Source organism: Rhopalosiphum padi, chromosome 3 (assembly GCF_020882245.1).
Source record: "Rhopalosiphum padi isolate XX-2018 chromosome 3, ASM2088224v1, whole genome shotgun sequence".
Taxonomy (NCBI): Eukaryota; Metazoa; Arthropoda; class Insecta; order Hemiptera; family Aphididae; genus Rhopalosiphum; species Rhopalosiphum padi.
Window position 1 is genome coordinate 20,287,957 of NC_083599.1, and position 14,395 is coordinate 20,302,351.

The following is a 14,395-nucleotide window of genomic DNA, read 5'->3' on the forward strand; positions in this document are numbered from 1 at the left end:
TACAAAGTAATGCAGCCTAGTGGCTACGATTAGAAAAATATGTAAAATAAGACGTATTATAATAAATATAATATAGATAATTATGTAAAATTAAATATTTTCAATACCATTCAATTTTTTTTATTTTTTAAAGTGCACCCTCTTCGTGGCGCCCATGAGTACAAGTAGCATAATCGATAGCCATTTGACCACTGTAATTGCACTGCCACAATTTGAATATTTTACAATAATAACCATCCAGTGCTCTAAAATTTACTTTAATAAGTACTCAGTTCCCTACGTCGCCCCCGAGTCAAGCACAGCTTATGTTCTTATGCTAAATATTTAGTGACTTATTATTACTAATTATAATATAATTCGATTCCTAGGTAGGAATAAGGTATCCTATAATTCTCTGACAAAACCACTGCTACAGATTAATTACCTACTAAGGAGTAATGGTGCTATAATTTTATATCGCTTACAAAGTGCGAAGTCTTATTCTCGAGACAATATATTAATTGTATTTCTTATTTTCAGTTTTTAATTATGAGAATTGTAATATTCTACAAAATTTAACAGTTGATCCAAAATTATGTGTATAAATGTTTGTTAAGAGGATACGATATACCCACGACCCACATCCATATAATATATTATATCTGTCTTACCTACGCAATATGGCGTAACGTGGAAAAATTACGTAGGTATATTTGTCGGATTCTTATTACAGTTTATGTATAGTGAACATGTACATAGTATCGAATTTATTAAGAACACTATAATACGTATACTATGCGCGGTGAAGAGTTTTAAAATATGTTTTACATACTGAAATAATTCTATTTTCCAAATCTATGAAAACAGGTCATCAATAATAGACATATTTGATAATATGAAAATTTGTTCTAATATTAATTCAAAAAAATTTAGTAAGAATTCGTTTTTGGATTTTTTATACGTTACGCATACGTAAGATAGACAAAACATGTGGGTGGGTATTTATATCTGAACAGTTAGTAATGGACAATGGTATAAACAAAGAAACTATGTACATTTTTATTAGCTAATAACTTATGAGAAATAAGTACTAATAAGTTAATAGGTGCTCAGCAAATAAGATAATATAATACTTTGATTATGTTTAATATATGTTTTACATAGTGTATTAATAACTCTCTGCCAACCATTAAAAATATAAAATATAAGGTAATGAAATGTTATAATATTGGTATAATAATGTAGTAAATTATTAGATACAGATATCATTCACCGATTCACTAGTTAAAATGTATATACTAACGGTATTTGTGATCAACACATGTTTTTTTTTTTTAAGGAAAGCTGTAAATCAAAAATTCTTAAAATAAATAACTAATAAATATGAAAAATAAATACCACAAATGTACATTAAAGTCAATTTTCTATTTATCTATAATCATAATAATAAATGTATAACATAATATTACATATACTGGACAACAGAATAGGTTTTTAATAATTATAATAATAATATTAAAAAAAAGAAGTTATTTGTATCATCTTTAACATATTAAAAATAATGTATAACTGTATGGATGCTATAATATTTTTAAGTACTATATAAAGATTGCTCTAATTTGATTTATCTCCATGCTAGTGTATACATGTTTTATGTTAATATATTAAAGCTACTTGTATATAATATATATAGGCCCCGAAATCGAAACTGGCTGTGCAGATTATTTAAACAATACCTATAACTGAAACCATTGAACACAATTTAATTTCATCAAACAGTTGATTTAATAGGTAATTTAGAATTGAACGTATATCTGAACATCGAGAGCAGCACAGCCAGTGTTAATATAATTTTGAATTTTTTTAAACTAAATCAATTAAAAATAATATATTTTTGCCTATTAACATAAACTATAATGGCATGTTTTTTTTTATTATGACCCTATACATTAAATAGAAGCTTAAGTGTTGAATATTTTAATTATTACTAGATTAGTCTATACAACTATTGTGATTCGGCAATGTCAACTAAACACTTTTACTCGATCATCACTAATAATATTACAACTAGCACTTGGCTGAAAAACGATTATTATTATTATTATTATATAATTTAGTTAATTTTTTAACCTTAAAATTAGTTTATATTTATTTTATTAATGCCTATAATCTAAACCCAACAGCAATACAGCGCTTTTTAACAGACTGAACGCAATAATAGAAATATCCATATTTCTCCCATAATTCAATCGCACAAACATTGTACACATTATTAGTAGATACAGTATAGCGAAAAACTATTCTAAAAAATAATAATGATAAAAATAGTATAAATAAACTAAATAAAAACAATATTTTCTTATTACAGGAAATTAGATAATTAAAAAACTATAAGCTATGCACATATATGTATAGTTATATGCTCAACAATAATATCTTCGAAATTAAATTAAAATATAATCATATTGTTATATATTGTAAAGACAGGTACCTACTTAAATGTTTAATATTAAAATAATAATGGCGGTTTACACGAAAATGTTTTGTGTCTATGAATATACTTTTCGGTAAATTAAACAATTTAACAACGAATACTTAAATACAAATAATAATATTTAATTATAAATAATAATAATAATAATAATAATAATAATATTATAATTTTGATCATAAATGATGACTACGCGAAATGATAATTATTGGTGTCAGTAAAATAATATTATAATTTATAACGCAATTGTACATATATGATGTATATAACATAATATATACAATGCACAAAAAAAAAAAACAAGAAAAACGTGTACGACTAAAGTAGAAACAGTGAAATTATAATGGTAGGCAATTTTTTTTTTTGTGTGTACAACAGAAAAGTTTTTTTCACCGAACGAGCGCAAATACAACGTACTTATTGTGAATAGTATGTATATCGTGAAGAGGAAATCGACCAATAATCGTCACGGGGTCGTATCATATTCTCGTTCACAAACAATTAGTTGGAAAATTATTCAAATCTTTCGATTTACATATCGTTATAGATATTTTGTTGACACTTCGGTATGGTCTTATGATTATAATATCTACGCTGCTTAAACATACCACTTTTAGACGCAGGTGGATAAATAGATCGTTTTTTTTTGGTATAGGCTATGTTTGAAATATGGTTCGGTCGACGTTTTAGGCGGACGAAAAAAAATGATGATAATAATATCATATATAATATGTTTGATAATAATCGAGCACCACGTTTAAATTATATACGGCTTGCACCTCAATGTACGTTCGTAGCAATGCCCGTAGACTGTATCATATAATATATTGTAATGATATTATAATGTTGTCATTGTGTTAGTCGCGCGCATTGCGCAGAACCGTACTATGATAATTAAATAATTGATATTATGTTCGGACTCTTGTTGAGTAGGTATTTCAGTTAGACGAATTTCGATGACCATCAGTCGATTACTGTCGAATAGCTCTAAAATTATTATTCAGCTTAATTATATCATATAGGGTATCTAATCTTATATAATTACTTACACGCAACAGATAAATATTACGAAAAATTTAGTATACAAACATTAATAATCATAATATTATCAATAATTATTATTAAATATAAATATATGTATATAAACTCTCAACATTATATTTCTCCCCTTCCATATTAACTAATTATTTTGTTCCAACTATTCATCTTTTTTTTTTAAAAAAAAAACATTTTTTTAACGAACATCACTATAATATACCATATCATAATATAACATGAATCGTAAGCTTAAAAAAGGACTAGTTAACTCTGAAGCTAAATATTATGTAACGAATCACCAAACGTTGTTCCGATTATTAATATAACCTATAATTACTTAGACTTTAATTTGAGCGCATTCCTAAGAATTATAAAACGCCATGTTACTGAGTTAATTTTAAAGTCAATTAAAAAACTTGTAGAATATCTATACATAGCAATATGTAATATTCAAATGAATAAAAAATTAACAACATAGTCGAAGAATGTATTTTAAAGGTAAACGATTTAATAGTGATGTCGTTATGTGTGAGGAATTGTTAATTATTTATAAGATTTCATTTTATATTTTAATATAAACTTGATTGTTTTGTTTATTCGATTATTGGAGGAAAATATTATTAATTTCATCGAAAAAAAGAGAGAAAACAAAGAACAATACCGATATTGTATAGATTCGTCGATTTCTTAATACAACTTAATATCAAAAAATACGAGGACTCGCATACCTCTGAGATCACTCTGAGGGCTTGTTAATCGGTTGAAATTTTAAGAGACACGAAAAGCCTTGGAGATTCGCTTTTGCATATATACAAAACGGATTTCCGCGTCACCGGGACACAAAGCTTAATTATATATTATGTTTAATCTCTATATATATATATATATATGTATATATGTGTGTGTGTGTGTGTATATGTGTGTGTAATATGTATATATTTATAAATAATAATATGAAATAAATAAAGCAATTATATTATAAATCGTAAAAAAAAGTACAATAAAATAAAAGCTGGTTGAAGTAGTTAGTCACTAGAACGATAAAATGGGAGTTGAGTCCTCAGTGTGCAGCCATTATGACAGTTTAACATTATGTTTATCCAATACGAGCGTAAAGAGAGCGTAGATAAATTAAAATGTACACATATTGATTGACACACGTATTGTTCAGATAGATTCTGCTGGGATTATTTGGACACTTACTGAACACAATAATGCTGGACTAGAACTACTTAAGTCAAAAATTATACTTAACACATAACAATAGAAAAAAAAATGTATAAACTTAAATAATATCTGCTACGTGCTTATGCGTAATGTATGTCCCTAATTAAACGCTGTCGTTTCAATCTATTTGAAACTGTGTAAAGCAAAAAAAGAAAAAAAAAATGACAATTATAAAAGAACAGACTAAAAATTAATATCATTATCTATAGACCTAAGATGATGGATCAGTAGCGTCCGATTTTGTAGCAGCGGACAACGTGTTTGTGCCCAAAAGTGTGATTTTTTCTTCAGCCGATGCGTCGGAGTTACCCTGAGGTGTTCGTGAGAATGCTACAGCTACGGGTTGAATAGGTTCTCCGTTGTTAAGAGATGCTGCGTTGGCCGAAATTGTTGATGGCTGTACTGTTGTCTGAAAGTCATAAACATTTTATTAGACAACGATCAGCAACTATATTATATGTATGTATTTGAATTATTTATATTATATATTTCAAAATTAATAATTCTTATATTTTTAAGCTCAAAGTACAATAATAATGCGTGTGTTATACATCATATAATATCTGTAAATATATTATCGTGTAATGCGTGTATGGGGTATGAAAATAGACAAGAATTTTTTTTTGAAAATCAACAATATATATTGATTGAAAAATTGTCGAGTTTCAAGGCTAATATCGTATTATATTTGAATATAATAATATGTTATATTTAAAGTAAAACGACTAAAAACACACTTGACAAATGTGCACAACCTATTTTTGAAGTATTAATTCGAAGCAAAATTAAATTATACATCTCATAGACTGTTGTACGATGTCATATTATGAATAGCATTTTAATTAATTGGTAATTCGTTTTAAAATCTTCAACTTATAAATTATTATAATACGAGTATATACTTGTTTTATGACATGATACAATTTTATCATACAAATATAGTTTGCTTATGAATCAGTAATGTTGTGTATTTCAAATAATTTCACAAAGAATATGAGTGTTTGTCTGATGGGTGTTAATAATTTTTTATTTGTAAATGTAGCAGGTGTGCGTAAAAATTCAAAGTCTAAATTAGGTAGTTCTACAAGGATTTAACGTGTTGGTATTGATGTAAACAAATCCTTGAAGAACAATTTGCAAACAAATGTTAAAAAGCATGTATTATTATTAATATTTATGTATTGTTTATATAAAGTAACTTCAAATAAACATGTAATGTATTGAACCAAGTTATATTGGTAGTTACTATCAGTCAATGTTAGAAACTAACTAGTAATCAAATCAAGGTTAAAATCGAAAATCAGTTAGTGAACAACTTTGGGCATTATTTTGTAACACTCGCTCACTCCTACTACCTCATATAAACAGCTCGTTGCTGTTTCTTTTTGTATTACTCGAACGCCCTTCGGACTTGAGGGGGGCGAGCGAACTTTTACGGTGATTTATCTGTGAAGAAAATATCATCGTAAAGTACGTATAGTATGTACTATGCAAGTAAGTATGTATGTATGTACGTAAATATGTTTATACAAATGTATATATGTATGTATGTATGTATGTATGTATGTATATATGTATGTACAAATGTACATAAATCGGTACTATAGTATACCCATTATCCATGCGGGTATAAGTATGGTTTAACAAGTATAAATACATATTATATTTTAGTGTGACACTAGGGTAATTTTAAAAAACAATTCAGTCATAATAACTCTATGAGCTAGGCGTATAGTCTATTTATTCGTGATGAATGAACAAAATCGTTTCGATGGCAGCCAATTGAAAATGAACTTGATAATATTATATCAACGTGGAATAATATTTCAAAGCGTGCTTTTCGTATAGTGACGGCAAAATCATATATCATAGTACATTATTTTACTTTTTTTTTCATTTCAGTCTCCCACTCACCATCAAAGGATTAGGAAAGGAAAATATAATGTTTTGGTTTACAGACTAGTTTCTAGCAGTATTAGTGTTCGCGGTCTTGTGGCAGCGAACAAATCCACCTAAATACGAAGTGCGAAATCTGAGATGTTGGGCTGAAACGCGTTTACACCATAAGTATTAAAATTACAGAAACTGTATTTTAATAATTTTTTCTGTGTAAAATTGTATGTAGAGAACTCTTTGTAAATATGAAGTTCAAAATAGCTCGTTGCGCTTTACCTGAGATGCATTCCTAGTGACGTCAGGAGAACCTTGAATACTCTTCCGATCTTCGTCTCCATAAGTATGGAACAGCTTTAACAAAAAAATAAACACAGTATTATTAATTGTAATAATATGTAAAATAATTTTATGAAATCAAATATGTAGTACGTAAAACATATTATCAGTGTTATTTTTAAGTAAATTAAATATGCTGATAGTTGAACTATTTAATGAGGGAAGAAACTATTTTTAAATAAAATATAAAATGACAAAAAATTTATCAAAATAATTTATGGGATAGGTATCTCAGTAGTTAATAAAATTAATTCTATACAATTAAAATATCAAAATCAAAATATCAATAAAATGAAGTGTGACTATCTACGCATCTTATAATTTACATCTATTGAATGTTAAATATACATAGATTTTGGTGTAGTACTTATAATAATCAATTTTTTACTATTATTATGAAAATAATATTAGGTTTTATTTTTACATTAAATACATAGAATATAATAAGACTGTTATAAGTACATATTATATTTTAAATTTATTGCATTTGTTACAAATTAATAAACTTAATAATATAAAGCCCAGATTACTTAATATACTTAATAACGAAGAGATTTATTTGAAATATCATTACATTGGTTAATATTCGAACGAACTATGGGGTATTTAGCTCTACCGCTATTCGTTTATTTTGAACTAAAATATTTTTAATATAAGATAATATAATATTATAAATTATTGTTTGAAAAATTATTCTTTTATTTGTGGGAGAATGCCAGTTTATATTTTTTAGAAATAATTTCTTTACCGTAGTAATAACTAATAAGTAATAGAATAACTCGATTATTCGTGATAAAACTGACAAAAATTATTCGCACATAAGAAATAGCGACTAGTTTGACATAGTGAACTGTGGTGATTGCCATATTATAGCTCTGTCAAGTTCCCTAGTTAATTGCTGCGGCAACATATTTTTTTATTTTTATTAAATAAATATGTTCAATATAATTAATGAACAATTTAAAAACGAATAATTTTTTTTTCAAATAATAAACGATATACACAGTGATATATAAAATTTTGCTTAAGATATTGAGTAGTTGGTCTGGGGGTAAATAATTGTAGCACTCTCAAGTTTTAGACTAAATGTTCGCATATAACGCATTATATTAATAATTGTAATGGATTTTGAATTTAATCACCTTGTCTACTTCTTCATCGAATTCACCGGCGTTTGACATTTTCTTAGAACGTTCCATGAGCGTGGCGCGTTTCGCTGCCATGTAGAACGAACGTTTCACGCGCAAATACATAACTTCAGTAACGGCACGCACTGAGTAATCTGGCACAAAAGTATAACGCAACATAGCATCGATGTTGACCGACTGTATACTGCCCATGTTGTTCACAGTAGAATTGGCCATTGTCGGATTGGCTCCAGATGGTGGTGACTCACCTATAATACAGTAATGATTAAAAAAGTGCCTATGTCAAAGAAGACCGGTGAACGTATTCAAGTATACATCAGGACGATTGCGATTCATCGACCATCATGCTTATTATTATCTGTATTAATTAATACAATTCTAATTTTTAGATTTTGTAAGTAAAATTAAAGATCATATTTTCAAATACTTGAGTTTTAGCTCTACACAATAAACATTCAAATCGATTAAGTAGATTTTTTAAAACCTTATTAATTATACGGTTTATGGTTAGATATACATAAAATATAAAATATATGTTAATTAATCTGTAATATTTAATTTTTAATACTTTCAAGTAATTTTAAAATAAATTCTATACTGAATAAGCTAAATTTTTTATAAATTCAACGATTCTTGATTAATTATCAAATATGACAAGCTAATAAAAACTACTTATTCGAATGTAGACAGTATATAATAATTAATAAGTATCAATAGGTGAAAATCATAGGTTTAACAATCTTAGTAGGTAAAAAGGGAAGTAAATAAAAAAATTATCATAGTATGCTTATAATTTAAAGTACTTATAAAAACCTAACTATTTTTAAATGTATAGTAATATTAAAATAATATAAGCACGGTTAAAAATGAAAGCATCAGAATTTTTATGTATGCATACATAACTAAATAATAAAATTAGGAAGAGCATCATGCTTCATGAATCTCTTTGTATAATCTAACTCACCGATTCCGATGTTTTGGTGTAAAGCTTGAGATCCAAAGTACGTGAATGGACCGCTCTCGAACACGAGATTTTCACGGCCAACAGTGACTTCGACACGTCCTTCCAATATGAGCACAAAGTAATCAACTGGTTTGCCCTGCTGGTAAATGATACTGGCTGGATCAGACTTAAATCTTTCTTTATCTTTCATTTTTATATGGAATATCACGTCCTGTTTGAGTAAGCGCATTAAAATAGTTTCGGATACAACATCTGTTTTGAAAGCTTCGACACCTATTTGAAAAAAATCATAAAATGAAAAATAATTATATTTCAATATACTTGTAAAGCAGCTTGACGATGTTTACAGACGTCATACACTATACACAGTGCTCGCCGTAATTGTTCTCTTATATGACCAAGTCAACGGCATACAATACATTTTAAAACTAGCCTAACTATTTGAATATAAGTATTCAAAGGAAACAAGTAATTGAACTTTTAAAATATTAACATAAATTAATCCTATGTATTTTCTAACAGTTATGAGTAAAATTAAAAACACAAAAAACAAGAAAAAAGTTTTTTTTTGGTTAAACCCAAAACTAGAATATGGGCAATAATAATTTTACTTCTCTAGCGCAGTGTAATAATTATTCAAAATCATATTTCAAAAACACTGATTATTAAAAGAAAAGTTATTAACTGAGACAAATAACTATGGTGAGATATTAAGATTAAAATTAAGCACTAATTATGTATATAAGTTTATATGTACATACTTGATGACAAAAATTGGAATGTGGCCAAAGTAAGTTGTGGAGAAATATGGATACGTTGGTTTTCACTACGCTCGGCAAATGCTGTAAAGTCTTGAGCTCTAAGTGAACGCTGTTGTCGACGTTGTTTCGAACGGTTATCGGCTGAAATTAATACGAAGAAAAAACTACTGTTAGTAATATATTTTATATTAATGAGGTACTCGACATGCTACATACTGTAAACATCAGTTTCATCCATGATCTCAGCCTGAATCAATTCTTCAATTACATCTTCCAGTGTTATTATGCCAACGGTTTCATAGAACGGATCGCCTTCGCCTTCATTATTCACACGATGAACAAACGCCATATGACCTTTAATACCTGTTCATTTGAAAGTATAAAACAAAAATAAAGATTATGTTATTAAAATTAAATCAACTAAATGATGTTAATCTTATGTCAAACACTACTATAATAGTTCTAAGCTACTTTATTTATAAATTAAAATATTATAAAATATGTTATGTTTTATTATATTTATAAAATCCTTATAAAGTGAACCTAAGAAAACTTATTGACTTTTCTATATTACTTGTGCTTTTTATTTCACTTATTTTAATTATTATGTTTATTTATTATGTATGTCTTAAAAAAGCTACACAAGCTATACTACACGTTTAGATAAATAGAAAACACGTGATTTAAATTTATTCAATTTAAAATAAAATGATTTACTTTTCATTTTTATACGTAGACCAATAAACTGTCAAGATTTTAATTCAATAGTATTATTATTGATATATTCAGAAACTATTATTATGTCATTTAGAACAAAAGATTCAAAACTTTTTGACGTTAAAATATATTACTGTTAGTTTGACATTTTATTAATATTGATTTTTAGTAAATATAGTTAAATGTGGGAATTTCAGGGAATAAGTTGAGATAGAATTTTTATAAGCTTAAATACATTACTGTCAAAAGTTAAATAATTATTTTCAAAACGGTAAAAAATAAACATTTGATAAAAAATACATTTAAACGAATATATTATAGACGCGTAACGAGCACGATTTTTCTCGCTGTAGTATAAAACTTGGAAAAGTTTAATATTTAATGACAATTTATAAAATAGAATAGTATTTTATACAAAAAATAAAAAAAGAAATAAAACACTTTTAGATGTAGGCGGTATGCCTTTTGAATGTTGAAGGGTTTTGGATTTACTATTGTTATTACTATAGCATTTGTATTTAAGTTTCATATAGCATTGAGTACGGTACATTTGGCATTCAAGTATCGACATGTTAACTTGAGGTAGGTACCTCATTAATCTGAGTACTAGAGACCAACAGTATAAGCACTTAGGATTATCTTTGACTAAAAATGGTTTACCATATTATTCAAAACAATAATTGGTACAGAATTTTCGACCAATTACTGTCACATGCGGATGAGAACTATTGTTTGATTGCGAGTTAACCAAACCTTGCGCTTAAAATAAACTTTTCATATACCAAGTGCGCTCAAAACATTTAAGATCGATAGACCAGTTGCGCTCGGTCGTTTTTAGAGTTCATAGACAAATTCATTGCGTTAAACAATAGCTGTTGGTTATTTATATTTAAAATATGTAAAAATAATATTTATTTTACTCAGTATAAACTTTAGTTAATTTGCTTAAATAAATTTAAAAAAAAATAGGTATCTAAATAGTATCATAATTTTTTTACCTTATCATATTATTCGAAGCTGTATTGTGCATGACAACGACCGATTAGGCTAATATATATCCTAATACTCGGTAAAAAGTAATCCCATAAGAGACCATATAGTTGAAATAATTATGTATACATTATATTATATTATTCCTTTATGAAAGTTGATACTCTACCATACGAGTACACGAGGAATCATGAAATAAACTGGTATAAAATATTTAGTAACTATAAACTTTTTTTATGTATGATATTTGTATGTATTTAGTAAAATTATGTTTTATATAGTATCTTTATTTTATTTTAGCATATACATTTACATTAAACGTCCAATATATTTTAATTGGACACGAATTAAAAAAAAGTATTTATTATATGGAACCATAATATAAATGCAAATCTTGATAAGTTTGCCAAAACCATTACGATAAGGAACAGCTGTGAGTGTTTATAAATGGTAATTATAAATTAACTCAACGTCTGTCACAGTTGAAATATCTACGAAGTGATTATTTAAAAAAAAAACCAAACTATAATAATTTCGTAATTTGTGAAATATCTGTTATTTTTACTTTTATAAAAACATTCTTTATACTTTTAATATAATTTTATTATTGTATTTTTGATCTATTACATTATTTTCTGAGACTTAATAGCCTCATTTACAAGTGGTAACCAATAATTGTATCCTAAAAAAGAATATTTACATCTCTTTGAAAATGTTGAAAGTACATTTAGAATGTCGAACCAACTACCTAATAATTAATTTGTTATACTTTGTCTCAAATTTAAATAGGGTAATTAGGTACATTGGTAATTCATTTAGAAATTCTATGCTAAAATATATCCTACTGGTTCATCCTCAATTTCCATTCATTTATGACCGTAACTACCGGTGCGGCAATGCGCAATTATTTACCTTCTTTGAACTGCTTAAATAGTACGTCGAGTGTGGTGTCTTCAAATACGAAATAACATGGATTCTGGTAGAATTGGCACAGCGTTTTAAGCAATGTGTTGTCGTCGGGATCGACCAGCGCCAAGTCCTTGATATACAACATGGTGACAATATTCTGACGGTTGCCCTCGTACACGGGTATCCTCGAGTATCCTGATAAAAATAAAATCAACACAATGTAGTTAAAAAAAAAAAAAATAGAAGAATTAAATTATTAAAAGGTGACCGAATCGTTAGTTGAAAATGTACACGAATAAAGCACGTAATATCTATGTCGTAAAATGGCGTTATTTAATAAAAGTGTGTTTTCACTTTTATTATTATTTGTGTGTATGAAATAGAGCGACCAAGCAAGAACGTGAGCTGAAAGATTTTAGGATACCTATGGGACTATATTTTTTAAAGGTCGTTACTAAAATGTGATTTGATGAGAAACGTGTATAATTCGATATTTCACATACAGTATATACCGGTATATTACTATATGTTTTGCATAGTATATAAGTGTTTTAAAATCGAGCACAACCCTTCGGTCAATTAGCAAAAAAAAAACCATAAAAAAAATCTCACATGAGTTATACATGCTCGACGTCGCCGATACGGCGGCGGCGTTATATTTATAGTTGGGACTTGGGCGGTGGCGGCAGTTCCCCGTTGGCCCAATGCCCGCGGACTTCTCAAAACGGATTTAATTTTAATTTAAAATTTTTTTTTTTTTAACATTTTACTCGTTATCCGCTACGGCGCTACCCACTTAATACGACGGGACCATTGATACCAGAAATATTTATATGAGAGTATAAAGTCGAAAAATCTTTCAAATGTTGTGCACCTGCAACAACAGCAGCAGTATAGTCACCGCGGCTCGGGGAGAATATAAATATAGATCATATAATATGTGAACCGCATGGCGGACGTTATACGTATTTACACGATTGCCAAAAATCGATTTATATATATTTTGTAGGTTCCTATGGTTTTTATTATCATTTATTTTTTTCATGACGAACGTCTGTTGTAGAATTTGTGCTATGCATTCAGTTAGATACAGCAATAACGTTATTTAAGTAATATGTTTGACAATATAATACAATATCGTTATTTATTGATAAGATTATGTACAAAATATTTCTGAAATCTAAAACATTTGACCTGTACACTTTCAAACAATTGTTCATTTAAACATAATACATGAGTTAATATTCATATACCACTGCAGTGTTTATATAAAACATATTACAATAATACACAAGAGTATGCAATGCAGTACATTTTTTTCTACATATTTAGTAGACAGCGTATTATATTATGCATCATTAAACCTTTTTACAAACTTTTTAATCGTAATTTGAACATACAATAATATCATACAGCTACGGTTGGTTATTTTAATTTTTAACTTGAATATGATAGTTGTATTTATTTTTTTAATGCTTTAGTAGTTTAGTAGGTATTCCGGGATATACCTTACAGCGTACAAATATATTAAGCAGCTTATTCGAGTTATACGGATATAATATGCTGTTATAATATTAAAATGAATAAAAGTTATTGTTTAATTGTGATTATTTAATAAACAAACAATTAAAAATTAATTGTTATTATCATTATTTATTCAATGGTAACTATATGTGTACATTTTTCTCTAAAAGTTCTATTTTTATTATCTATTAACTATTATTTATTATACCATTTTATTCAATAATAAAAAAAAACTTATCATTTACGACAAAATTGATTCCTATTAATTTAAATGGATATACCACTTTTCAGAGGAACTATGCATCATATATATATATATATATATGTATATACTTTTTTTTATCAAACAAATTTAGTTTTATTATATAAAATCAAATATTTCATACTGAATATATGCTGAATTAGTGATACGTAC

At 27.2% G+C, this 14,395-nt stretch overlaps 1 protein-coding gene across 3 annotated transcripts in view; it reads right to left on the bottom strand.

Annotated features, from left to right (window-relative positions):
• Nucleotides 1-1,385: 1,385 nt before the first annotated feature.
• Nucleotides 1,386-14,395, bottom strand: part of LOC132923681 (unextended protein) — an 84,479-nt gene continuing 71,469 nt past the window's right edge. Inside the window, exons 6-13 of one of the 3 annotated variants that reach the window (XM_060987603.1) lie at nt 12,460-12,651; nt 10,057-10,203; nt 9,841-9,981; nt 9,080-9,352; nt 8,110-8,363; nt 6,908-6,982; nt 6,091-6,181; nt 5,005-5,144 (exon numbers count right to left, since the gene is read on the bottom strand). In XM_060987603.1, coding sequence (XP_060843586.1) covers nt 6,092-6,181; nt 6,908-6,982; nt 8,110-8,363; nt 9,080-9,352; nt 9,841-9,981; nt 10,057-10,203; nt 12,460-12,651 — 1,172 coding nt within the window. In that variant the 3' untranslated portion in view covers nt 5,005-5,144; nt 6,091. Of the gene's footprint in view, nt 5,145-6,090; nt 6,182-6,649; nt 6,781-6,907; nt 6,983-8,109; nt 8,364-9,079; nt 9,353-9,840; nt 9,982-10,056; nt 10,204-12,459; nt 12,652-14,395 lie in introns of all 3 variants that reach the window. The other 2 variants (XR_009661242.1, XM_060987602.1) reach the window with 2 other exon arrangements.